General features: G+C 39.5%; 1 protein-coding gene across 1 annotated transcript in view; it reads left to right on the forward strand.

The window, feature by feature from the left end:
* Nucleotides 1-26066, forward strand: part of LOC149254117 (uncharacterized) — a 342370-nt gene that overhangs the window by 200920 nt on the left and 115384 nt on the right. The window contains 6 exon segments of the mRNA XM_089460071.1: nt 13083-13178; nt 13333-13562; nt 13748-14946; nt 14949-17399; nt 17877-17956; nt 18104-18187. Coding sequence (XP_089316197.1) covers nt 13083-13178; nt 13333-13562; nt 13748-14946; nt 14949-17399; nt 17877-17956; nt 18104-18187 — 4140 coding nt within the window.

Here is a 26066-nt window from a genome sequence, read left to right on the forward strand (position 1 = left end):
TCCATAACAAGTTCGATCTGCAGTTCTTGGAAAAGAAAAGAGAGTGCTAATTCTTGGAAGAAGGAGAAAAATCCTAGCGAAGGCGAAGAAACCCTAGCGAAAAAGTTCGGAGACCATATTCTCTTTCCTTTGACTCACATGTGCAAAATTCTGAAGCTACTGGAGGGCCAAAGTTGCAGGGCTGTAGTAGCGTCGGAATCTTGAAGCTGCGGGCCAAAATTCTGACTTGAAGCTAGGTTGAAGTAGTTTGACAAAAGGTGACTTCTGGTGTTTGGTTCATCATCTTAACAGGTTGACTTGGTGGAGGAGGAAGGTCTTTTGGTTTGAGGTCTTGTATTGTCTCAAGTTTGATTTGAATCTAGTAATGGAAGAGTTTGACTGGGTTTTCCTGTACATAGGGGTTTTAGCCTTGGCTGAGTGCCTATATCTGGTGTCCTTGATCTTCATGTTTTTATTTTGATGATTGCTTGATGAGAAGAAGATAAAAGAAGAATATAAAGAAAGTAAATAAGAACATAAGTATATCACAAGTAATTGTCAAGACAAGAAAATCTTTGTGCCTTTTTGGTTTTCTAACATGATGGAAGGCCGAGATTCTCATTGAGGTCACCACAAAAGTTTACTAACAAATTGTCAAAGACTCGGCCCTAAAACCCTTGAAAACTTCAGAAGTATGACACAAGAAAAAGAGTGAGCTTTTCTCCAATTATTCGGCCTCAAAACAAAAGTATGGGTGATCTCAAACGAAACAAAATAACTGAGGTCAATGAGCCCTTGAAGTAGGTCCAAACCACAGTCAAAATGAAACTTTTATTGTCTTCTTTGCACATGAGAATGGGCCTATAATAGATGATTGAAGTAGCTTATGATTGCAGACCAAAATGCTTGTTGATGTGTTAGACGAAATGATGCCAATGACCTCATATTAATAGCCGTCAAGTTAGGGCTTTATTTGCCTAATGGAACTGACATGATGACCTTCCTTAGAGCCGAATTGTAGGCAACAAATAAATCGATTTCTTCTTTGAAAAATGCCGATCGAAGCTACAATATATTTCAACACTCCCTCTTAGCTAGGGAGGTAGTTTTTCATTCTCTCTCGTGAGTCTTCTTCCTGACCAATCCATAGGTCACATGGCCCACAACCTAAGGAAGAGAACACAATCCAAGCCTCTCTTTCTTTTAAACTCATCATAAGGAAATATACATAGCATCCATCTCAAAGCATCTCTCGGACAATAAGGTCTATCGGCATACTGCATACAGGAGGAATCATCAATACATCCCTTGGACAACAATGTCTCTCGGCACACAACTTACAAGAGGAATCATCAATACATCTCCTGAACAACAATGTGTCTCAGCATGCAACCTACAGGAGGAATCATTAATACATCTCCCCGACCAACAATGTCTCTCGGCACACAACCTACAAGAGGAATCCATGATGCTATGTTATTAGTGTTGCCTCTTCAAGGGGATTCTCATTCATTCTAGTTTCTTCATATAAACATCAACAACCAATTCATCATCAAAGTAGCCATGGTGGATTTCAGTTCTTTATCAAACACAACATTATTCAGCTGTTCATTCAAATTCAGCCTGGGCTTCTCTCGAAAGCAAACATTAACAACTATTAGTATACCTTTGCAGTGGCTTCTTACAAAAGCAACGATCAACAACCATAGTAGAATCTTGCAGAGCATAATTGATTCCAACAGACAACAACAGACCAATTAGTGAATCAACCAAGTCAACATCAGAGTCTTGTAGCTTCTTCAAATCATTAATCAGGAAGATATTGATGGACCTGTAGTCTATTGTGCCAAGGATAGGTTTATGCATCAAACGCAAATCCCTCTTACAAAAAAAATCACGAGCCCATTTTTAGCATGTCTAGATCAACATCAGTCTTCAAAGCTTCTAGCCACCTTCATGAGAATGAGCTTCAATCAGGTTGATCTTGTCTCCTCCCTCTGAGTACAGAGCTTATTGCGAGTCTTCTTATCACATTGTTCTTCTATCATTTCAGTGATTACCACACCTTGGCAGTCTCCATTATGTACTTGTAGTTCTCACTGTTGAAAATGTAACTATGATTGGTCTTCATATTTTCTATTGTACTTTATCATTATGTATTTATTGTAAAATTGAATAAGAAAAATTATTTTGAAGCATGGGTTTGATGCTCTTTTCACTTGTTCGTTAGGTCAAATCTTCCATTAAAGGCTTCTCGGTTTTTCTTGAGTCATAAGAGTCATTATTATATATATTAGACCCTTCTTGGGCTTTGTATCATGAAAAGAAAAATTATTTTGGTCAAAACAACCATTTTTCACCTCCTCACCAAGTCGGCCTTGCCTTGATGAAGTCAACCTTGTTTGGGGTGTTTTGACCTTGTTGAAGCAGTATAAATAGAAGGAGAGTTAGACCTATTTTGCATCAATCAATCCAAAAGTTCGATCTGCAGTGAAGGAAGAAGAAAAAGAAGTGCGAAGTCAAGGACAGGAAGGACAAATCAAAAGAAGAACAAAAATCGAAGTTTTGGGCATCTCTCTCTCACACGTGCAAGTTTTTCTAGGGTCTCTAGGCAAGTTGGAGGGGCCGAAATTTCTGCAATGATTGCAGGTACGAAATTTTGAGTTGCAGGGGACCGAAATTTCAGTTGGAGCAAATCTAAAGGGTGTTGACTCTTGTTGACTTTGGTAGAGTTTGTCTACTTGAAAGGAGGGTTGACTTGGTGATTGGAGGAGGTCTTTGTCTTGGTCAAAAGGTCTTGGATTGTATCACTTTGACTTGGTTCTATTAGAGAAGAAGAGTTTGACTGGGTTTTCCCCTAGGAGAGGGGTTTTTCCCTGGCTGAGTGCCTACATCTTGTGTCTCTTGTTTTTGTGATCTTCATGTATTTTTGATTTGGTAATTGCTTGATGAAAGAAAACATAATAAAGTAAAAGAAGCTAACACATATCACAAGTAATTATCAAGAAAAGAGGAATCAAAACCCTAGTATCTAGATACATTGATTTCTCAACGCTCAATAGGAGGTTATCGAAGAACAAGAACAACCAAGCAAGCCGAGAGACTCATAATGAAATAATCAATAAAAATAATCAAGATAATACTTATCTTTGAGAGTATGTCTGCTCCCTCTTGATCTTAGCCTTCTTAGATCGAGTCAATCTCATCACATCATCATCATCAAAGATTTCAGATTATCATCATCCAGGTCATCATCTACATCATTATTATCATCAATGGGTCCATGTCATCCATGAATCCATGTCATCAGTAAGTCCATGTCATCAATGAGTCCATGCTCATCATCGAATCATCATCATCATCAAGGAGTCTACATCGTCATCATCATCAAGGAGTCTACATCATCATCATCAAGGAGTCTACATTATCATCAAGTCCATATCTTCATCATCATCAAGTAGTCGAGTTCACATTAACATCATCAACGAGTCCATGTCATCAACTAGTCCTTGCTATCATCAAGGAGTTCTCATCATCATCATTAAAGAGTCTAATCACATCATACACATTATCATAGTCAACAAGGAGTACTTATCATCATTAATAAGGAGTACACATTGTCGACATCATAGAGTACGCATCATTCATCATTAAAGATTCAACATCAATATCCTCAAGGAGTTCATATCATCATACTCATCATCAACATCAAAGAGTTCACATCATCAAAGAGTTCATCATTAATGAGTCCATATCATCAGGAGTCCACGTTATCAACAAGTCAACATCATTATCATTAATATCATCAGTGAGATTACGAATTCACATCGTCATTATCAATGAGTCTTGAGATTACGAATCCACATCATCATTATCCAGATCATCAAGAGGTTAGGGTTTTTAAACAAAATTAGTTCTAGAATTAGGTTCATTTCATCTTCAACCCGTACCTTAGGGTTTATAAATCATAACAAACAATGTTAGTAGTGATTAAAACAATAAAAGAAATATAAGATACTTATCTTTTTCTAGACAAGACAACTCCCTCTTAATCTTAGTCCTCTTGAGTCTAGTCATTAATTTCCCATTTCCATCATGCTCATCATCATTTTGCTTCCTTCATAGTGAATCTGCAATTTTCATTGACAAGCACAACCAAGCAAAATATACGAAAACAAGAGTATGAAGTCAATTTTGACAATCTGGGGTTTTCATGATTCTACAGTTTTACAATCCAAGTCCCATCAAGGGTTTATAAACCTTGGACACCAAAAGCCTTTAAAAGAAAAATAGGATCTACAAGCCCTAGATTCTTATCAAGCAAAGTAAGCTGTAAGACCCTAACTTTAAAAACAAAATTGTACATACATCTTTGCCTTTACTCCTTATATCTGTTTGCAAGAATTGTTCTTCAAGGACATATTTTGATCTTCAATTTCTCCTCTAGAATAGAGTCTTGACTCTTCTTGAGTGCATGCTGCCCATAACTTGTCAAAGGTTAGAGCATTTTTTTTGTTTTTTGTTTTTCTGTGTTAATACCTGATGCAAATGAGTCCCAAGATCTAGGGAGACCATCCAGAGCAACAACTATCGATTCCTTATCATATACTTCATCAATGGCTTTATGTTGGTCTCTACTTTTAGATATCTGTGACAATTCCCAAGACTTTGTTCCTTTCAATAATGATTTCAATTCTTTCCTTCCATGTCTCGTAGATAGGGGCTCCTTCAAACTTACTTTCAGTCTCTATGAATGAAGAATTCATGATGAAAATACATGACAGAACCCAAAAACCTTTCAACTGCTCCTCAAGATGCTTTTCAAGTGTTCTTCATGTGCCCTTAAGCTGACCTCTCTACTCTTTTTCTTTCACCAAAGCTCTGAAACCATGTTTAAATTGTGGATATGCAAAGACTAGATGGAGCTAGCATAGTTGCAGTTCCAGGGGTCATAGAATAAAGAGAATGATTGTTGTTTCGGTTCCTGTAAGCCAATCCAGTTCAAGTTTTGTTCCGAAAGTCCGGTGGATCAATCTATACTTTCAGTAAGCAGTTTAGGTGACCAAACAACTATACATGAAAAACTTCAACTAATAATTCTACAACAAGAGCAGTAAATAAAGATCATAATGAACAATAGACAATAAGCAAGAGACAAGAGACACCAAAATTATGCTCACAGCGAGGGCAAAACCCCACACGTGGAAAACCCAAAATTATTTCCTTATGAGAGAGAGATTCTGTCCATCAATAGTACATCAAAATTGTTCCAATAATTCCAAAATGATCAACAATGAAGTACCTATCCAAGTCTGCTCATAGAATGAGAGAGAGAGATGTCACTTCTGTCAAACAAGAAAGGACTGTATAAGAAGGCGGAAATATAGTCCTATAGTGATGTAGGAGCATTCAACCCAAGAGAAAATCATTGTATTTAAGTAGACATAGGGGGTCATGTTTTAGAAAAGTTAGTTTCCTAAGTCTCAAATTAATGTAATGTTTAGGCCTTTAAGGAATTAATTAGATAATGAGAGGAAGTAATAAATGCTCTCGAATAAATGAGAACATGAGTGGGCAATAATGACAAAAGAGTCTAAAGTCAATTAGGACTCTTTAAGCAATTCCATGATTTGAGGAACTAAGGAGAGCTCTTAGGAATTGAATGGAGATTAGAAGTGGACATAGAGGATAGAGGATTTAGGAGCCAGTTCAGTAGATTTAGGAGTCGAACCAGGATTAATTCAACGAATTTTTCTGGGATAAATGTAAGCCTACAGGCAAAGTAGAGAAGGAGGCCATGAATAGTTGAGGATCAGGCCTGTGCGAGACACAGAGTCTCGATTTTAATCGTGTGTTTATATTTATATATACAAGGATTTACTCCTGACTATGTCAGCGTGTGGAATGAGTATTTCATGAATGAATTACTTGTGAATTTGTAGGTTCTGTAACAGGTTTTCAGACAGAGTTTAGAGGAACGCGCAGAAGAGCAGAATGATTCAGAGGGATCATAATGGGTCATTGAATCTAATTAAGGAAACAGAGTGAAGCTTTGGAGAGAAGTTGCGAAGTAAGAATTCGCTGAGGAGTTCAGCTCAGAGGAAGTTGAGCAGTGGAAGCAGAAAGCAGAGTTTGAAGAAATACACCGAGGAGAGGAATGATTCGGAGAAATCGTAATGGAGCATTGAATCCATTCGAAGGATCCAAGAGGATAGTGATCAAAGGATCATGCGGAGTTAAGCTCAGATCAAAGTGGTGCAGCGGAAACAGTGAAGGATGAAGAACCTTTGAAGAAACCCAGAAACTATCGCAACCACTGAAAATGGCGTAAAAATTAAGTTAAGCAGAAGAACGGATAAGTGAAGTATCCATGCACAGTAGCCGTCGGATTGAGAAGACCAACGGCCAGGATTAAATCACAAGAGTGGGGAAATCAGGATCGCATCGCAATCCTTCAAAGGAAGGAAGCGATTGCGACATGCGATGTATAGCCGGACCTGAAACCCTATCGAATATGGCCTAAAACCTATCGGGTCCGAAATATATGTTGGATCGGAGTTTAAAGTGGAAGAGTCAAAGATCAAGCGATAGCCGATAGCGATATTGCGACATCGCCGATAAGTGATGAGGCCAATTGGAGATTGGGTAGATCGGGGATCGGAGAAGACGAAGATCGGAAGTTATAGTGGAAAGGCTCAAAGGAGGTGGACTCGACCATAATTATAGTCGCGGGTGTAATGTTTTTGAGTTCCGACCTATTTGTTCCGACGAAGTTTTCCTTTATATTTCTCTTGTTCCCGTGTAATTTCGATATATGTGTTGTCCGAGTCTTTTAATGCAAAAGTGATGTTAACGATTCCGATAGTCGCAGATCGGAGTTGGAGAGGTGGTGAGGCATATATGTATGTATGACCCGCGAAGGGAGCGATGCCCAATTACGATAACGGTAGCCTCAAGAAATGTGCAGAGGCCGTACCGAGAGGAAAAAAAGGTGTGTTTGCGTATGTTTTCCTTTGTAAATGGTTTTATAAGGAAAATAGTGCCGATGGGTAAGTTTTATGTATTAACCATATATAACCAAAGGTAAGAGAGAAAAGGTTATATATGCGGACTTAAGGAGTTTAAAAGTCCTGATAGAAGGTTTAAAGTGGGGTGATTAATTTCCTTTCAAAAGGAAAAGGTGGGTTAATTTGTAGACTTTGGTAAGTCTATGAATCATTCCGCATGAGACTAAAAGAGGGCCTTAACCATTAGAGATGGAAGATTTGACTCCTTTGTGAGTTAAATGCTTGGGACAGATGTGTGGATGCATTTTACATGCACACTGTGGGTGTAAGTGGAGGTAACCCTGCATCATGTAGTCATTGTGATGGAAGGCTGAGATTCTCACTGAGGTCACCATAGTAGTCTACCAATGAACTGTCAAAGACTCGGCCCTAGAACTGTTGAAAACTTCAGAAGTATGACATAAGAAAGAGAGCGAACTTTTATGCAATTATTCGGCCTCAAAACAGAAGTATGGATGATCTCAAATGAACCAAAATCACTGAGGTCAGGGAGCCCTTGAATTAGATCCATACCACAGTCAAAAGGAAACTTTGATTGCCTTCTTCACACATGAGAATAACCCTGTAATAGAGGACCGAATTAGCTTATGATTGCAGACCGAAATGCTTTTTAATGTGTTAGACAAAATGATGCAAACATCTCCTATTAGTAGGCGTCAAGTGAGGGCTTATTAGTCTAATGGAGCCGACATGGTGACCTTCCTTAGAGCCGACTTGTAGGTGTCAAATAAATCGTTTTCTTATTTGAAAAATGTCGACTGAAGCTACAATATATTTCAACAATCTATACGCATTTACGCAAGACCTCCTATTCCTCTTCCTCTCCCAGCCATCTTCCTGCTCTCATACCAGATGATGTAGCCATACTGGATTGCAATTTCTATTGGATTAAGCAATTACCATATACCAATGGAAGCATAAATCTCCAAATTCTATTAATTGAAATTTTTGTGTATACATTTCAGCAATCCTCCTTTCCCCTTGGTTTGATGACATAGTGATGGCCTTGCTAGCAGGATTGTGCAATTCTTTAACAACCCTACTAACAGTTGCGGTAACAGGTCATATTTTATCTTAAGTATCTAAATCACTTGTTCGTTACAATATGGATGTTTGAAGGATGGACCAACATATTATATCAACTATTCTCCTTAACCCGTTTTGATGATTTGTCAGTCTAGTTGTTAAATAGTTGGGTTAAGGTCATGTTAAACATATTTAAAGAGGTGCATATCACAAGACGAAATACTTTTGATTCTAGAGCTTCAATGACATTGTCACTTTAGCCCCTAACACACCAATTTAATACCAATGTTTGTTGGATTCCACTTTTCTCACATGTATAACATTTCCAACACTTGGGTGATTTATTTTTTCTACACTTTTTCAATCTTCAAGCCTTAGTCCATTCTGTGCATCTTTAAGAAAATGTTTTTAAGTGTAAATTGTTGGAATTTCTAAGTCTAACTGTTAGAAATCCTTCATGTACTTTCTGATTTATTTCTGCCTACTTGTTTTGTTTAATTAACAAGTTATTTACCATGTAAATACTGAAAATAAATACAAGTACATGCTCAACACATTACAGATCATCAACTGAAGGAAAAAACAAGCACACAAGTGACACCGTTGTTTTTGGACTAATGTCCTCGGAAAAACCCAATGCGAGAAAACTAGTGCAGCTATCTGAGGGTTTTATTATTAAGCAGTTTCATAATACAATCTGGGTGCCAAACTGGCCCACCCAACAGAGAATTATCTCGGTCGTAGTGCCTCTCAATCGGAGACAGATATTTCGGCTAAAACCCTGGATGAACAATCCCACACCTCTCAACTCTAATCTGCCCCACGAAATCTCCAGCGTCTGCCTCTAGGGACTGCGTCAGCCTCTTTGGCCCAGTGTCAGCCCAGCGTCACCCCAACTCGCCATGTGTCAGCCTCTGGAGGCACTGCGTCAACCTCTAGAGCCTCTATGTCACCCACGCTAGCTCCCTTTGGCACTGCGCAGCTCCTTGCTGCCTCTGTGTGGGTCTTGACTGGCTCTGCGTGGCCTCTAGCTGGCTCTGCGTCCCTCTCTCCCGGTTTCTGCGCTGATGCTCCCGGTACCCTCTCTGCCTCTCTGCTTCTGTATTCACTACCCCTCAACTGCAACTCTGATCACTTTGATTTCCTCAACAAGCCCTGCCTCAGAAAATCGAATTCTTGAACAACTCGGTGTGTTCTCCAAGTGACCCTCAAGCCTCCTCTTATACTTTTCTCGTTGACAATTCAACGACCGAGATTAAGTCCCTAATCAAAAGCTAAGATTAACTCTGGCTTGATCCATGATTTTTGGACCCTTCTAACACAGTTTTATATTAATTTACATTAATATTTTATTTTCCCTAAGTTTAGACTTAGGGACTCCATTAAAAATATTAATTATTTTAATATCTCCCAAACTGTTTAGAATCTACCCAAACCATTTCTGGGTATTGGAGATCTCATGTGCGTTAGCCTCTCCACCAATTTTCGTGGCTAGAGCACATTCGATGCTACTCGAAATCAACACAAACTTTTATACTTTGCGTATCTGCGGCGATCTTCATCTTCTGACCTTTTGCGCCATTAGGCCATTCCCAAGAAATTTGTCTTTTATAATGATTGGCAAATGCTGTTGTTGTGCACAACTCTAAACATGCAATAATGGGTTCTCGCTGCTAGACTACATTTTGTTAATTTTCCAGTGTTTTATGTTGTTATAATTACTTTAAACAATTTTTTCCAATTTCAACCACCCCAATAATAGTAAAACAATTATAGATAGAACAGTAAACAATAAATGGACAATAGAAGATAGCCAAGCACATTGAGACACAAAGATTTGGTCAAAGATTAGGGAAAAAGCCCACAAGGGGGAAACCCTTTGATCAAATCTTCTTCTTCTAATGGTCAATCAATGTTCTGCATGAGATACATAGCCCAAATAGTACGTCTAACATCTGGTCAAATTCAAAGCCTTGACTGCCAAATCAACCAATCCAAAATAGGTCAACAAAGAGAAATAAAGTCAAATCTGGTCAAAGGTACCAGTCTGCAATTTTTGGCCCTGTGAAAGTACAGTCAACAGCAGTCAATGGTCTGCCCTAACCAGTCAAAGTCAACGGTACAGCTGCTCAGAAAACTTCGGTCAAACTAGCAATGAATTCGGCCTGCCTTCCTTAGTCAAATTCAGTAAAAACAGTAGCAAAATCTTGGTGAAAGGAGAGAGAAAATCTCTGGTCAGACCTGCGGTCAAACCCTAGTCAACCTCAGTCAACATGCCCAAAAAATTTTGGTCAAAACCTCAGTCAATGAGGCCTTCCAAAACAGAAATAAATTCAGTCAATCCAAGTCAATTGAGCCCAAGTCAAACAGAGTCAACACTGGTCAACAAAGTCCCAAAACAGAAAGTCAACTCGGGCAAAACAGAAATCCTTTTCCTCTTTTGCACATGTGAAGTCAACCTGCAATTTCAGAGATGTACGAACCACTTTTGATGTGATGTGTGATGTGATGGATGGTCTCAGAGTGAGGTCAACGATGCTCTGTTTATATGAGTGTTAGGAGGACCAATTACTCAAGGTTGGGCCGGCTTGTCATCTTCACTGGGCCGACTTGTCAAACTCAAAGAAGCAATTTTCCTTTGACCATTTTGAAAATTCTTTTGAAGAGGAGAGGTACCTCCATGGGGTTGCTGGGCTTCTCCTTGGAGAAATTCATCGTGTAGCTGCCAATTTTCAACAGATTTTTCTTAGAACCTGATATACAACTTGCATATGAAGAAAGAAGAGAACTCCTCCTTGAAGATGGTCATGGTTGTACATACTGTAGGCTGTAGGTTTAGAGTTTTATTGCTATGAAAGTGGATTTCCCGGTTATTGTTGATTTGTTTCTTGAGGGCCATGGTTGATGTGATGGCCTTGAACTCTTTTATAGAAATTGTAGATGATAAAAAAGGGAGTAATCTTCCTGAATATTAACATGAATGTATGTATCCTGTGGTCCCTTATGGAGTGCCTTATCTACCCATTAATGATTCTATTTGAGGTTCTCATATTTTCTTTTTGAGCCATCCTTCTCTGTGAATATTACAGTTTTCAAACTAGATTACTCTTTTCTTGAGTTGTCTCTATATGGTTCACAATCATCTTTTTTCCAAAGCAAAATGCACAACTTTTGTTTGAGATGAAACAAGTTACATTTTGAGAGTGCATCTGAGGACAGGTAAAAAATGACCATTAATTATCCAAAAAGTCCATAATTCGACATTCCTAAGATCATCCATAAAATTACATATATCATTAAAAAATCCTACTGATAGGAAACATCACTGTTAGTAAAATCTAACTACAAAAGCTGCAATAATATTTTTCACCAATAAGGTGCTAAGAAACAGAGAGCAGAATCACAAGAGAAACCATAATATCAGCAGCAGGCCAGCAACCTCAAACAGAAAATTCAGAGATATATGTCCAACCTCCTGTGGAGGGATGCCAATTTTGATCAACAATCTCCAGCTGCCTTAAGGAATATGAACCGCCTGCTTTGAAACCGATCAGCTAGGTCATTCATCTGTCTGAAACTGCATGAAAAAGAGATGACGAAGTAATTGTTCTTCGCGAGCTTAAGCTGATCCAGGTATATATTATTTGAAACTGACTTATGATTGATTGATCCAATCTATGCAGGGTTCAGAGTTACCAAACACCTGATACCTGTTTATGTCTTTTTGTAGACCTGTCCTTAGAAGAGCTGCTAGTTCCCTTAGCACTGCCTAATTATTAGAACCTTGGCCCTAGCTTGATTTGAAAGTATAGAAGAGAGAGTTGGACAGGTAAATAGCAGTTAGCACCAACAGCCCCACACACCCCAGGGTTGCCTTGGCTGGCACTGTCTAAGAAACCTCCAAGTGTGCTTTATCAGCTTCAACAGGGCAGGCCTGTCTCACAGCTTTCGGTTTAGGAAAGGCTTTCAAATCCTCATATACAAACAAATTCTAATGGGATGATAGACTTGCCTTAGCTTAAATTGCATATAAATTGCAATCCTAGCAGCCAAATACTCCAAGCAGTAATCACTTATTTCAAAGAGGAAGACGAATTCAATATAACTTGCAGAGGAATTAGAAAATGTTAAGAAAGCATTTAGTGCGTTATTATTGAATTTTATATAAACTAGTTTCAGTAAAGTTAACTCATCTCCTTATTAAAGGTTACCTGATCCATATTTGTTGGGTCAAGCAATGGATTAAAATTCTGATTCGCATAAACTTTGACGTACTTTGAATGACGTTTTTCCAGTATGTTGAGATGTAATAATCCTATGCAAATTATGACCATTTATGTGCTGTTGATCTATACATTTAGTAATATGCTACCTGAATTCGTGCTCCCTTATATTTCTGATCTAAAATTGAAACAACTGGGAATTGTTATGGAACTGCTTCCCAACTTTTCCTGTATGGATGTAATTTGCATGCATGCACATTACATATGAATGTTTTTGGGGCATTTCTTGGCTGTTTTATTGTGTAGAAGAGGAGTTTCTGGCCCATAAAATTTGTTTTAAAAATACCACCACCCAAAGTAGTGGGGACCACCAGGAAGTATACGATAATGGAAAAGAAAAAGCAAGATAAAATATGGAGAGAACAACAGAAGGAAAGAAATACAAATATACTGTTAATGAAAAAAACTATGTTTTTGTAATATTGATAATGTATAAATAATATGTAATAACTATATGTTGGTTCCAGTTTCCCTGTTTTATATGTGATAATTCAATTCCACCAACAGGTACACAATATAAGGAGAAATAAAACAAGATAAATTACGGAAAAAACAACAGCAGAATGGAATTCAGATTGGCTGTTTATGAAAGAACACATGTTGTTGTAATATTGATGAATTTATAAATAATATATATTAAATATATGTTGTTGCCAGTTTCCTTGTTTTAGATGTCATAATTCCATTACTTTTTGATAAAAACACTTCTTTCTTTTATTTGTTACAGAGCTCTCAACATGGAGTTGCTCATGCTCGTGCAGCTCTGATTTACATAATTCTTGCTTTGTCTGGGCATATGGATGACCTTCTTGCAAAGTTCAAGGTGTGCCTATATCTTTCATATGCTTATCTGTTGACCTTTACTTCCACATATTCTATTAACTTGCAGAGGATTATCTGTTGGCCACTTTACTCCCATGTATGTATCCATGACATGCAAGAATGGTGAAATTTTTCCTTTCTGTGCAACTTGGCAGGAAGTAAAGCACAACCTACTTTTTCTCATTGAAATGCTAGAGCCCTTTTTAGTGCCAGCAATAAGAACAGTGAAGAATACTATTGCCTTTGGAGATGTTTCTGCTGTTTTCTTGGAGAAGCAGGAGCAGGCTTGTGCTCTGGCTCTGGATTTGCTTCGTACTGCAGTGCAAAGGCCCGCTGTCCTTCCAGCTCTGGAGATTGAATGGAGACGAGGGAATGTAGCAGCAAGGTATTCAATTGAAGGCTTTGCAGTTTATGTTTTAACATCCCATTTTGATAAATTTTGAACTGAAGGAATTAAGATTGGTGATTGTTTGCTTGTTTTTGATGACATTTTTATGCTAACTCCAAAATTTGAATACTGTAGCTGTTCTAAGAATTGAGCGCTTAGGTTTTCAAATTTTGATCATGCAGTGTGCTTCTCTCCATTTTGGCCCCTCATGTGCCTTTGCCTCCTGGAATTGATCTTCGCAAGAGTTCGATAAGTAAAGGTACAGAAAATGAAGCATCATCCTTCACACCTGTTTCATCTGACCAGCATCCAACAATAATAGGTAAACTCAATGTCATTGAGGAAGATGGTGATGGCAAATTTGAAATGGTGGATGGAAATTCAAAGATTGATGTGACTGAAGATGGCAGTCTTCTTTTTGCTCCTCCTGAGTTGAAAAACATAACACTCCGTAACTTCTCAACCCTTTTTGAGGGAAACCTTCCTGACACTCAGAGCTTTGGTCATATTAATGTGAAGGTTGATGGAAAGCAGCTTAAGGGAAAAGATATTTGGTCAAGGAGCAAGTTAATGCTAGATGTCACAGGTGCGGATGAAAATCTTGACTTGCAAACAGAATATTTACAACTTGTGAATTATCAAGACCGTGAGATGCGGGCCTCGGAGTTTAGCCATTTCGCAGAGGAATTGCATCAACAGTCTGAAATGAACTTGGAGAGTCATGAAGCTGCAATTGATGCACTGCTTTTGGCAGCAGAATGCCACCTGAATCCATATTTCATGATGAACTCCAGTGACAGCAACCGTCATACGAACAAAACTGCCATTAAAAACTCCAAATCTTCTCACATGGGTAGGATGATGGTTGATGAGCTATTTTCAAGTAATAGAAAGTCAGAAGTGGAAATGATAGGTAATCTTGAAGAAAAGAGAGACAGAACTGTAATTGACATTCTAATGCAAGCAGCAGATTGGGACAACAAAATGCAGTCTAGTATTTTAAATGAGAGGTCATATGATGAGAAAGCAGCAAGTTCTGATTTTGAAGAAAGGCAAAATGGTTTTAGAATTTTTCCCGATGATGCAGAGTCTGTGGATGCTGTTACACTTGTACGCCAGCATCAGGATCTACTCTGTGTTTTTCTGATTCGGTAGTTACAGAGGGAACATCATAACATGTATGAAGTTCTTCTACACGGTCTTCTTTTTTTCCTTTATTCGGCTACTCAGTTGTCTTGTCCTCCAGAGAATGTTGTTGATGTGATTTTGCAGGCTGCAGAGCGTCTCAATACATTGCTTTTATCTCTTCATTAACAGCAAAAGGAGTTTAGTCATCCAATAGAACCTGGAAAAATACATGGAGTTAGGCGGCAGTGGACACTTTTCAAAGAATAGTTTTTGCAGCCAGTGGTAGTGGCATCATGGAGGAGGATGATGAGTGTGGTAGGAAAGAGGGCTTCCAGTATAGGAACCTGATTCCTGCCTCCTCATGGATGGAAAGAATATTAAAATTCTCAACCTCTTCATTTCCTTTGGTTAGATACATAGGTTGGATGGCATTGGCTCGCTATGCGAAGGAACACCAGAAGAGAGGGCTCCTCCTTGCCCAAGATATGCAGCAAATGACAAGCTTACTGTTTATTTTCTCTGATGAACTCACATCCGTCAAAAGATATAAAGGTAAAGGCAATGAAGAATTACAAGAGGCCTCCCTTTCGGAATCCAACAAACATAAATATGAGAAACCTGTTAAGAAAAGTGATCATTTAGATCAAGTGGATAGTGATGGCTTTGTCCATGCTCTTTACCCTGAGCTAGACATGATCTTTCCAAACCTAAGAAATCAGTTTTTCACATATGCAGAAGTTATGCTGGAGGCTGTCTGCTTCCATTTAAAAGCAGTTCCACCTAGTTCTATTACAGATATACTTAGTTGGTTTTCAGAGTTGTGTTCCAACCCATTCTTGGATGTAGATAGAGATGAAAATGTAATGACTGATGCCAGTTGTGGCATGCTGAAAGGTGTTGTAGCTTCTAATGTGAAGTGCATCATATTGCGGATACTAGAAGTAATCGTTGTGGAACATATGGAAGCTATTATGCCTGAGATACCAAGGGTGATTCAGTTGTTGTTGTCTTTGTGTAGCATTTCCTATTGTGATGTGCCTTTATTGGATTCTGTATTAAGCACTTTGAAGCCTCTGATTTCTCACGCTGTTGGAACAACAGCTGCTTCAGAGCATTTATTAGAGGATGACCTCTCTATGATGAGTTTTGAATCTTTATGCATTGATGCTCTTATAAATGAGCTGAAATCAGGTCCTGAGCATAAGAACAATAACATTCCACAAGGTGCACTGTTGATTTTTCTTGCTCGATATCTGCTTTCTGACTTGTCTATTATGAGGAGGAGAGAACTTATGCAATCACTATTATGTTGGGCTAATTTTACTAGCTTCCAGGCAACAACAACTTACTACAACTATCTTTGTGCATTTCAGAAGGTCTTTGCGGTCTGTAGTTGTCTAGCCCAAGACACTTTAAGAGAGCTAGGTATTTTATTGGTGAATGAACATCCTTCAGATTTTAAGAAAGATTCATCTGCATTTATTTGCAGTGACCATACAGTGCCATTGGCAACTTCTAAGAGAGAAGAGCAAAAATTTGATCCATGTGATGTTGATAGACAAGAAGACAGATGCCAGCTAGGAGATTATTCACAAATCAAGGATCATGTTGATGCAGCTGAAGATGGGATTAATGGACGTGGAGCTAATCAAGGTGTCAGTAGTACTTTAAAGTACTTTTCATGTATTTCTGATATGGAAGAATTCACAAAAGATTTGCAGGCACTGATTTTTACACAAAGTCCAACACTTGAGGTTTGCTGGAAATTTCATCCTTAAATGGTTAGTAAATTGTCTCAAACTGCAGCAGCCTGTTTGCTTTACTCGGGATCCATGGTGTGCAGATACAAGTCTTTTCATTCAAGCAAAGTGGCTACAAGAGATGAAGCTTATTCATTTGTCTCTGAAAGTGAGAAAAGTTCAATTGTTTGGAAACATTCACTTGAAGGTCTTGCTCAGGCTGTTTTGACCTTAGAAAAGAATCATTGTTGGCAAGTGGCTGCTGTGATGCTTGACTATCTTTTGTCCTTGCCACCTTCATTTAGTTTGGATGCTATTTTGAGCTCTATCTGTTCTGCACTAAAGTATGTTTGCTGCCATGCACCAAGAGTTACATGGCGTTTGCAGACAGGAAAATGGTTATTGAAGTTGTTTGAAAGGGAATCTTTGGATTTTTCAAGTTCTGCATCTTCTTCTTTGGTTGAGTTATTTTGTACAATGCTTGAGCATTCTAAACCAGAGCAAAGAGGTATTTCCCTTCAGCATCTAGGTAGAGTTGTTGAACATGAGGAACTTGGCAAGTTTACAGCTTTATCCATATCAGGAATTTCGAGGGAAAATGGTAGCTTGGGAATGGCTATCAAGAAAGTAAGTCAGCGTGGTCTTGCTTCCACTCTGGTTGCGAACACATGGGACAGAATAGCATCTTTAGCAGCTTGCGAGCCATCAATGACCTTAAGAAGGGAAGCAATGGAATTGTTATTGAGATTCATACCATTTGCTGAACATCATCAGTTGCATTCATTTTTTAGTTCTATTGATGCTATACTACCAGCTCTATCTTCTAATTCAATGAGAGATGGACCACTTACGGGGATTGTGATATCTCTTCTTGCTCGCGCATGCCTCTATTCTCCAGTGGAGGATATTAATATTATACCTCCAAGTGTATGGAACAATCTGGAGGTCTTGGCAACATCTAAGAATGGTAGTATTTTTTCTACTGCTTCTAAACCAAATATGTTGCTATAACTTTGTTCATGCTTATAATTGAAAATGATATCAGAAGGAAATTTAAAGTTAGTATATTAAACTTGCACATACATCATTATGAAATCTAGAATGTGTCAGATATGTAAATACTAAATACTATTTTTTTTCAAATCTGGAAATCAGAGATCAGTAGAAAGTAAAATATAAGCACAACATCTGAGATTAAGTTTGGGGAAGAGTGAAGGTAGAGAAGGATGCATTGAAGGAGAAACTAGAATGGGTGAAATTTGAGGAGGATTTTAGCATACATATCCTTTTTGTATCCATGGTAGAGATGGGCTGTGTTCAGAGTGAGAATGATTGTCATGAAGGGTCTGATCATATTGGTCCTAGAATACAAATTGTTCAAAGTTGACTTGGGGAGGTTATAAGCTTATTTTCTTTCTCTTATCTGATATGAAAATTATGCCAGGAGGTGCATTCATTCAGGCAGAGCAAGCTGTTTGTCGGGCTTTATTGCTGCTCAAGGAGCACACGGATGAAGCCAAGGAGGTTTGTTGTGTCTCAGTTTTTAATTTTTGTAAGATATACAAATTTGATGAAACACAGGGATTGTTGGATATGCATGTCTAAGGCATATGCATGGTAGTTTCTTTATACACCTGTTTTCCTCAAAATGTAATCTTTTTTGATGTGAAGGTTCTTAAGGAAGCATTGATGAAGAGTTCAGAAAGTGCACAACTGAATCCAGATCTTGCAGATGTCCGTGAATCAGTCCTTCAGGTGTGTTCTCTTTCCTAATTGTTATATCTTCCAGTTGCCAGAGTTCCTTTCTTTTGCAGATTGCCACTTGAAGAACATAGTTACACTGATTATCCTCACTAAAGTACTGGTACCAGATTTTCCTAAATCAGTTGTTGTTACAGATCGTCATGTTAAATTATGCAACTAGGGTTAAATTCCACTTTGGACAGCTCATTTAATGGTGATAATTATTGCATTAAATTGCTCTTTCCGAGAGGACCAAAATCGACCTAAATATCACTCAAATCGGACAAGGAGAAGTGCAATTTTGAATTAAAAGCCCTCACATATGAAATTGTCAAGGTCAGCTTCAATGACATGTAAGCTCAAGAAGCCCAAAGGACGTGTCTTTTCACTCACATCAACATGGATTCATATAAATACAAGAGTTATCTCACCTCATTTGGCACCACAACATCACACAACATATCTTATCTCCTTCTCCTATTGGTTCGTACAACTCAGACGAAGAAGACTTCTCTCTTTCTCATGCAAAGTACAGGTGGCCAAATTACAGGGCTGAATTACAGAGCTGAATTACAGGGTTGACCAGCGTTGACTTGTGCATAAGTGAAATGATTTGACTGCGTTTTTGGGTGATTCCTTTCTGTTTTATCAGGCCACAGATTTTGGGATCAAATTCAAGGCAATCTGAGCTCCTTGACTGAAGCCCTAATTTCAGAAGTTGACCATAGGCTGCTCTTCCATGTTGACCATAGTTGACTGCTCCAAATCGGACTGTTTTGGGCTCCTTATGTTCTGCTAAAGAGGCTGCATTATTTTCTCCAGCACTGAGCTCCTTGAAGACTATTTTGATTGCTGTCTTATCTCTGGTTAGGGCACACTCTGACAGCAGTTGACTGCTGTTGACTTATGCAGACTTCAGGCAGATCAGTATTGACTACAGTTGACCCCATCTCTCTTGAGTAGTTGCTTAGCATTTTGATATTATTTGGATATTGAATTAATGTTGGAGGATGTACTCTCTCTGCTGAACATTTGAAGACAATCTAATAAGAAGAAGATTTGAAACGGTTTTCCCCACAATGGGTTTTGCCCTGGTCATTGACCAAATTTGTGTCTCTTGTCTCTTGGCTGCTTTTTATTGTGCTTTTGCATATTTGTTCTATCTACTATTGCTCTACTGTCATTGGAAAATTGAAGAAGTGAAATTGAGAAATTGAATGCTATTAAATATTGTTGAAGTAATAATTGCAGCATAGAAGAAAGTGATGAAAAATTAACATGGTTTCAGAGCTGAGCTGAAGACAAGCCCAAGAGACATAGAGCAAGATCCATTTTCTAGCAGCTGATCAGGGAAGGAAACAATCTTTTGGTAAAAACGTCTTCCTCTTTCTTCAAGGAGCATGAGAAGCTGGGTGACTCTTCTAATTTGCTGAATGGAAAGTCAGGTTGGAGATCATAGCTGACAAGAATGATGTTTTGGACTTCATTCAAGGAAGAGTACTTGAGTCTCTGGAAAATGCTTCCGCTGCTGTCAAAAACAAGCATAAGAAAGGTGAGTTAAAAGCAAAGCAAATTATAGCTGACGGTTTACAAGATAATCTACTTGTGTATGTTGGAAATTTGAGAAGATCAAAGAACATGTAAGATAGCTGGCATGTATGAAGTTAACCATTTGAACGAAATCATCTCTTTGAAAGATCAATTCAAAAACACAAAGATGAACAAAAGAGAATCCGTGCAATCATGCATTATGAGAATATCTCGTCTTAGAGATCAATTGCAGAGAATTGGGGAAACTTTGCTTGATAGGGAATTGATGATTGTAACTTTTAGAGGTCTCCCTTCCATTTGGGAAACCTTCATTACTACTATAAGCAACAACAACAACTTCCCGTCTTTTGATGAACTAGTTGGAAAGCTCACTCAAGAAGAATCAAGGATGATATCTAGAGGAAGAATTCAAGGATTAAATGAAGGAGAGCCCTCTGCCTATGTTGCTCAAGGAAAGAAGAAGAATGCAAAGAAAGGAAAGGGATAGCCATTTAAATCAGGAAAACCTCCTCAATCTAATCGAGATTCCAAGGAATTGAGAAGGCGATATAGAGATGTTGAGTGCTACAATTGTCATCGAAAGGGTCATTATGCTCGAGATTGTCTTGAAAAGAGATATGCTCCAAGAAGAAACTCTTCAAGGTCCTACAACAACCATGGCTTCAACAACAAGAAGTCGTATGAAAGAAGAGATGATAGAAGAAGGAATGAAAGAAGAAGAGACTCCCTCGATGATTGTGATGATAGCTATCGTCCTCCAAAAAGGCCAAGGAACTCCAGGTATGAAGGCAATGTTACTAATCAATTTGAATATATTCTTATTTTTGCATTAGCTAGTTCATCTCCTCCAGACTCTTGGGATAGTTGGCTGGTTGATAGTGGGGCTTCTCATCACTTTTCTGGATATAAGGAGGTTCTCTCTAATTTGGTAGAGAGGGAGACAAATTTGAACATTATTCTTGGTGACAATACCACTCATCCCGTAAAGGGCTTTGGTTCTGTCAAATTTCATTTGAACTCTAGGGAATCTGTTTTGCTTCATGATGTATTATATGTGCCAGGATTGAAGAAGAATTTGGTTTCGATATTTGCCTTGGAGGATAAAGGAATGAGTGTTGCATTTATTAAGGGGAAATTACTTACTTGGCCCGCTGAGTCCTACATGAGAAATGCCTTCACATTGGGAACTAGGTTTGAAGGACACTATAAAGTTTCTGGAAGACCTCTTCTAGCTATGGTCCATAATACAAATCTTCAAAGTGAATTATGGCATCGAAGGTTGGCTCATCTACACTATGAAGTTGAAGTAGGTTTACAAGATCCCCGATGTTCTAGCTCAACATGATGGAATATGCCCTGGGTGTGCAAGTGGAAAGAAGGCAAGGGGACCATTCTCCTCTAGTGAAAACAAGACGGAATAAATTCTTTATCTCATTCATTCTGATAGATGTGGTCCAATGCGCGTGCATTCACTTGGGGGTCATCGTTATTGCATCAACTTCATCGACGATTTCTCAAGGAAAACATGGATATTCTATTTGAAGCACAAGGATGAGGCATTTGAAATGTTCAAAGAATTCAAGGCTTTGGTTGAAAATCATACAGGGAAGAAAATAAAAATCTTCAGGTTTGACAATGGTGGGGAATACACCTCAAATGAATTTATAAACTTTTGCAAGAAGGAAGGGATTAAGAAGTAGACTGTTGTGCTTTACATTCCCGAACAGAATTGAGTGGCTAAGAGAAAGAACATGTCCATTGTAGAATTTTCCCAAGCCATGCCCCACGATCAAAAGCTGCCAAAGTACCTTTGGGCTAAAGCAACAAACATAACAGTATATGTTCAAAATAGGTTGCCTCATCAAGCTTTGGACAACAAGACTATTGAGGAAATATTCACAGGCGTCAAGCCCGATATATGTCATCTCTGGATTTTTCACTGTCCCGTATGCTTCCATGTGCCAAAGGACAAAAGAAACAAGCTAGAAGCTACAGGAAGGAAATGTACGTTTGGTGGATTCAAAAGCATTTAGAATATATATTTCTGGTCAAAGAAAGGTTGAAGTTAGCAGGGATGTAACATTCGACGAAGATGCTACCCTTAGAAAAGCAAGGGACCTCCCTCCGCCTCCTCCTCCTGAGGACAAGAGTGATGATATGGATATTCTAGACGGTTCTTCTGTGCTTGAATTCGAGAAGGACATCGTTGATGATCCCATGGAGTCTATGGACCCTTTGGATCCTCCTCCATGCGATCCCCCTACAAGGAAATACCACATTGGCTCAAGGACACTCTACAATATGCCGAGAAACATGCTGTTACTTGTGGAACCTTTAGGGAAAGCAAGAAGACATGCAAGTATCAAGCCTATGTTGTAGCGATGAGCAAGATGATTTAAGCCGAACCTAGTACCTTTGAAGAAGCAGTGAAGGAACAAGTTTGGAAGGATGCAATGGCAGAAAAATATGAGTCTATTATGAAAAATGATGTATGTGATATTGTGCCGAGACCAAAAGTGAGATTTGTTGTAACCTTCAAATGGCTCTATAAGATCAAGCATGGGGCTGATGAAAGCACTGAAAAATACAAGGCAAGGTTTGTAGCTTGTGGATTCACTCGAAAAGAGGGAGAAGATTACATTGATATATTTGCTCATGTGGTCTGATATATAACCATCCGTTCTATAGTAGCCCTTGCTGCAAGTCAAGTATGGACTCTCCATCAAATGGATGTGAAAATTGCTTTCTTACATGGTTTGCTACAACAAGAAGTGTACGTTGAACAACCTCCAGGATTTGAAGTTCATGACATGAAGACCCATGTATGCCGATTGAAGAAAGCTCTTTATGGATTGAAGCAAGCCCCCCGTGCTTGGTATGCTCGTCTCGACAGTTACTTGATAAAGCTTGGATTCACCAGGAGCAATGCTGATCCAAACTTGTACTTCAAAATAGTCCAAGGTATGTCTCTCATTTCGGTATTATATGTTGATGACTTATTCATGACAGGTGCATACCCTTTCATTCTAGAATGTAAGAGGAAGATGGCTTTCGAATTCGAGATGAAAGATCTTGGTTTGATGCACTATTTCCTGGGGTTAGAAGTATGGCAAAAGCCGGGCGAGATTTTCCTTTCACAAGGAAAATATGTTGTCAAACTTCTAGAGAGATTTGGCATGGTTGAGTGTAAGTCCTTACCTACACCTATTGAGATGAATTTCAAGAAGGTGTGTGGAGAAGCTGCTGGATCAGACAATTGGACAATTGGTTGGTGATCTTATGTTTCTCGTGAATACTCGCCTTGACATATGCTTTACAGTTAACACTTTGAGCCAGTTTATGATCGAGCCTCACCATGTACATTGGGTCGCTGCCAAGCATGTACTGAGAGATCTAAAGGGGACTATTAACCTTGGATTGAGATATGCCGCTGGAGATGTTAGACTACATGGATATACAAATGCAGATTAGGTTGGTAATGTTTTCGAAAGGAAGAGTACTTCCAGATGTTTTAGTTTGGGGTTTTCCATGATATCATGGCTGAGCAAGAAGCAGAAATCCGTAGCCCTTAGCGTTACTAAGGCCAAGTATATTTAGCTAGCCTTGCGAGTGGTGAAGCAGTTTGGTTGAGGAAGCTCTTTGGAGAACTATTTGATCAAGTTCTGGACACGCCGCTCATCTATTGCGACAACAAAAGTATGATTCATTTGTCCGAGAATCCTGTGTTTCATGACAAGTCCAAGCACATCGAGACCCGATATCATTACATCCGTGACATGGTGCGGAGAGGCACTGTGGCACTCCACCACATTTCGACAGATGAGCAGATAGCAGAGATCCTCACAAAGCCTTTGCCGAAAGGGATGTTCTTGGTCTTCAGAGAGTAGCTTGGACTAATTGAGATGACCCTTTCAAATAAGGGTCCGATTTGATCAAGAACACTGAGCAATGCTCTTCCTCGCCTGGTTGAGCTCCCAGGGTGTGGAATGGAGCTATAGGGCTCCTGGGGATGAGAGACCTTTGATCGATAGGATGTTGAGACCTGGGATCACCCCTAGTCAGAGTATGCCCCAGTTAGCATCCTGCTCACTCAGTGTGATAACCTCTCCCATCTGGCCAATGGGTTGAGGGACTTGGGATAGAGTGTGATCCCTACCCTTTGCAGTAGGTGGATCTTTCTCGAGAATCCTGTGTTTCATGACAAGTCCAAGCACATCGAGACTTGATATCATTACATCCGTGACATGGTGCAGAGAGGAGTTGTGACACTCCACCACATTTTGACAGATGAGCATCTTGACATCCTCACAAAGCCTTTGCTGAAAGGGATGTTCTTGATCTTCAGAGAGTAGCTTGGACTAATTGAGATGACCCTTTCGAATAAGGGTCCGATTTGATCAAGAACATTGAGCAATGCTTTTCCTCCCTTGGTTGCGCTCCCAGGGTGTGGAATGGAGCTATAGGGCTCGTGGGGATGAGAGACCTTTGATCGATAGGATGTTGAGACCTAGGATCTCCCCTAGTCAGAGTATGCCCCAATTAGCTATTGATTTGGGGTAGCATCAGATGTGCTTTAGCCACAAAAATTGGTGGAGAGGCTAAAGCACATGAGATCTCCAAGACCCAGAAATGGTTTGGGCAAAATCTAACCAGTTTGGTAGATATTAAAATAATTAATATTTTTAATGGAGTTCCTAAGTCTAAACTTAGGAAAAATAAAATATTAATGGGTATTAATATAAAACTGGGTTAGAATGGTCCAAAAGTCATAGATGAAGCGAAATCTAATCTTAGCCGTTGATTAGAGATTTAATCTCGGTCGTTGATGGACCGACGAGAAAAGTATGAGAGGAGGCTTGAGGGTCAGTTGGAGAATACACCAAGAGAGATCAAGAACTCGATTTTCTGGGGCAAGGTTTGCTGAGGAAATTGAGTGAAGTGATCTGAGTTGCAGTTGAGGGGTAGTGAATACATAGCAGAGAGGTAGAGTTAGTACCGGGAGGATCAGCACAGAAGCTGGGAGAGGTTGACACAGAGCCAACTAGAGGCCATGTAGAGGCAGCGAGAGGCCACACAGAGGCAGCCAGGAGATGCGTAGTGCCAAGAGAGGGCTAGTGTGTGAGATGCAAAGGCTCTAGAGGTTGACAAAGAGCCTCGAGAGGCTGACGCTGGGCCAGATAGGCTGACACTAGGCCAGAGAGGCTGACGCAGGCCCTAGAGGTAGTTCTGGGAGATTTTCGTGGGACAGATTGGAGCTGGAGAGCTGGATAGGGTGACACAGTCCCTATCAAGGTGACGCAGAGCAGCAGAAGCTGTATTGTTGCTGTGGGATTGTTCATTTGGTGATTTAGCCAGAATATCTGTCTCCGACTGAGAGGTACTACTGCCAAGGGCATTCTCTGTTGGGTGAGCCATTTCTGGCACCCAGGTTGTATTCTGAAACTGCATAATAATAAAACCCTCTGAATAGATGCACCGGTTTTCCCACATTGGGTTTTTTCGGGGACATTAGTCCAAAAACAACGGTGTCACTTGTGTGATTGTTTTCTTTCAGTTGATGATCTGTATGTGTTGATACTGTACTTGTATTTATTTTCAGTATTTACATGGTAAATACCTTGTTAAGTAATTGAACAAGTAGGAAGAAATAAATTAGATAGTACAGGAAGAATTTCTAACGGGTTAAACTTAGAAATTCCAACATGGTATCAGAGCATGGTTGTAGATCACAGGATAACTGAAGGCATTAGCTGAGCAGAGCAATAACAACAAAAACAATTGTCCCGAGTGACAGAAGCTGTTCCTAGCAGAAAGAAGCAAGGAAGGGGTGATGCAGAGAGCCTGCGTCATTAATTTGAGCCAGGAGGAGGATCAACATTGAGGGAAAGAGGAGTAGACCTGACCTACGCAGTGCCTGGTCATCTTTCTCAATCAGGAAGGATCGATGCTATGGCCAGGAGGTGCAGATTTCACTGGTGTTGGGATTGCGCAGAGCCTAGTGGTTCAGACCTTCAGATTGCCGAGGAATAGGAGGATGTGGGTGAGTTGTGGAGCAAAGCAGGTGGGGTACTGTGGTCAGAACATTACCTAACAGGGCAAGACCAAGGAGGAGGGAGTTGTTGCCAAGGATTTCTAGCCAAGAAATTTGGATTAGTGGTGCAGTTGCACAAACGATTGGAGTGGGGCATCTCGACATTGGCAGAGGGGTTTCTAGAAGGGAATCAAGGCTCAGAGGGAGTCAAACTGAGAACTTCCAGACGGGAAGTTGAGAAACTCAGCAGGAGTTGATTAGAGGACTTCTAGGAGGGAAGTAGAGAGAGTTGAGAGAGTCGAAAGAGGA

Source organism: Pinus tabuliformis, chromosome 7, assembly GCF_031772625.1.
Source record: "Pinus tabuliformis cultivar Carrire ecotype Pingquan chromosome 7, CPIR1, whole genome shotgun sequence".
Taxonomy (NCBI): Eukaryota; Viridiplantae; Streptophyta; class Pinopsida; order Pinales; family Pinaceae; genus Pinus; species Pinus tabuliformis.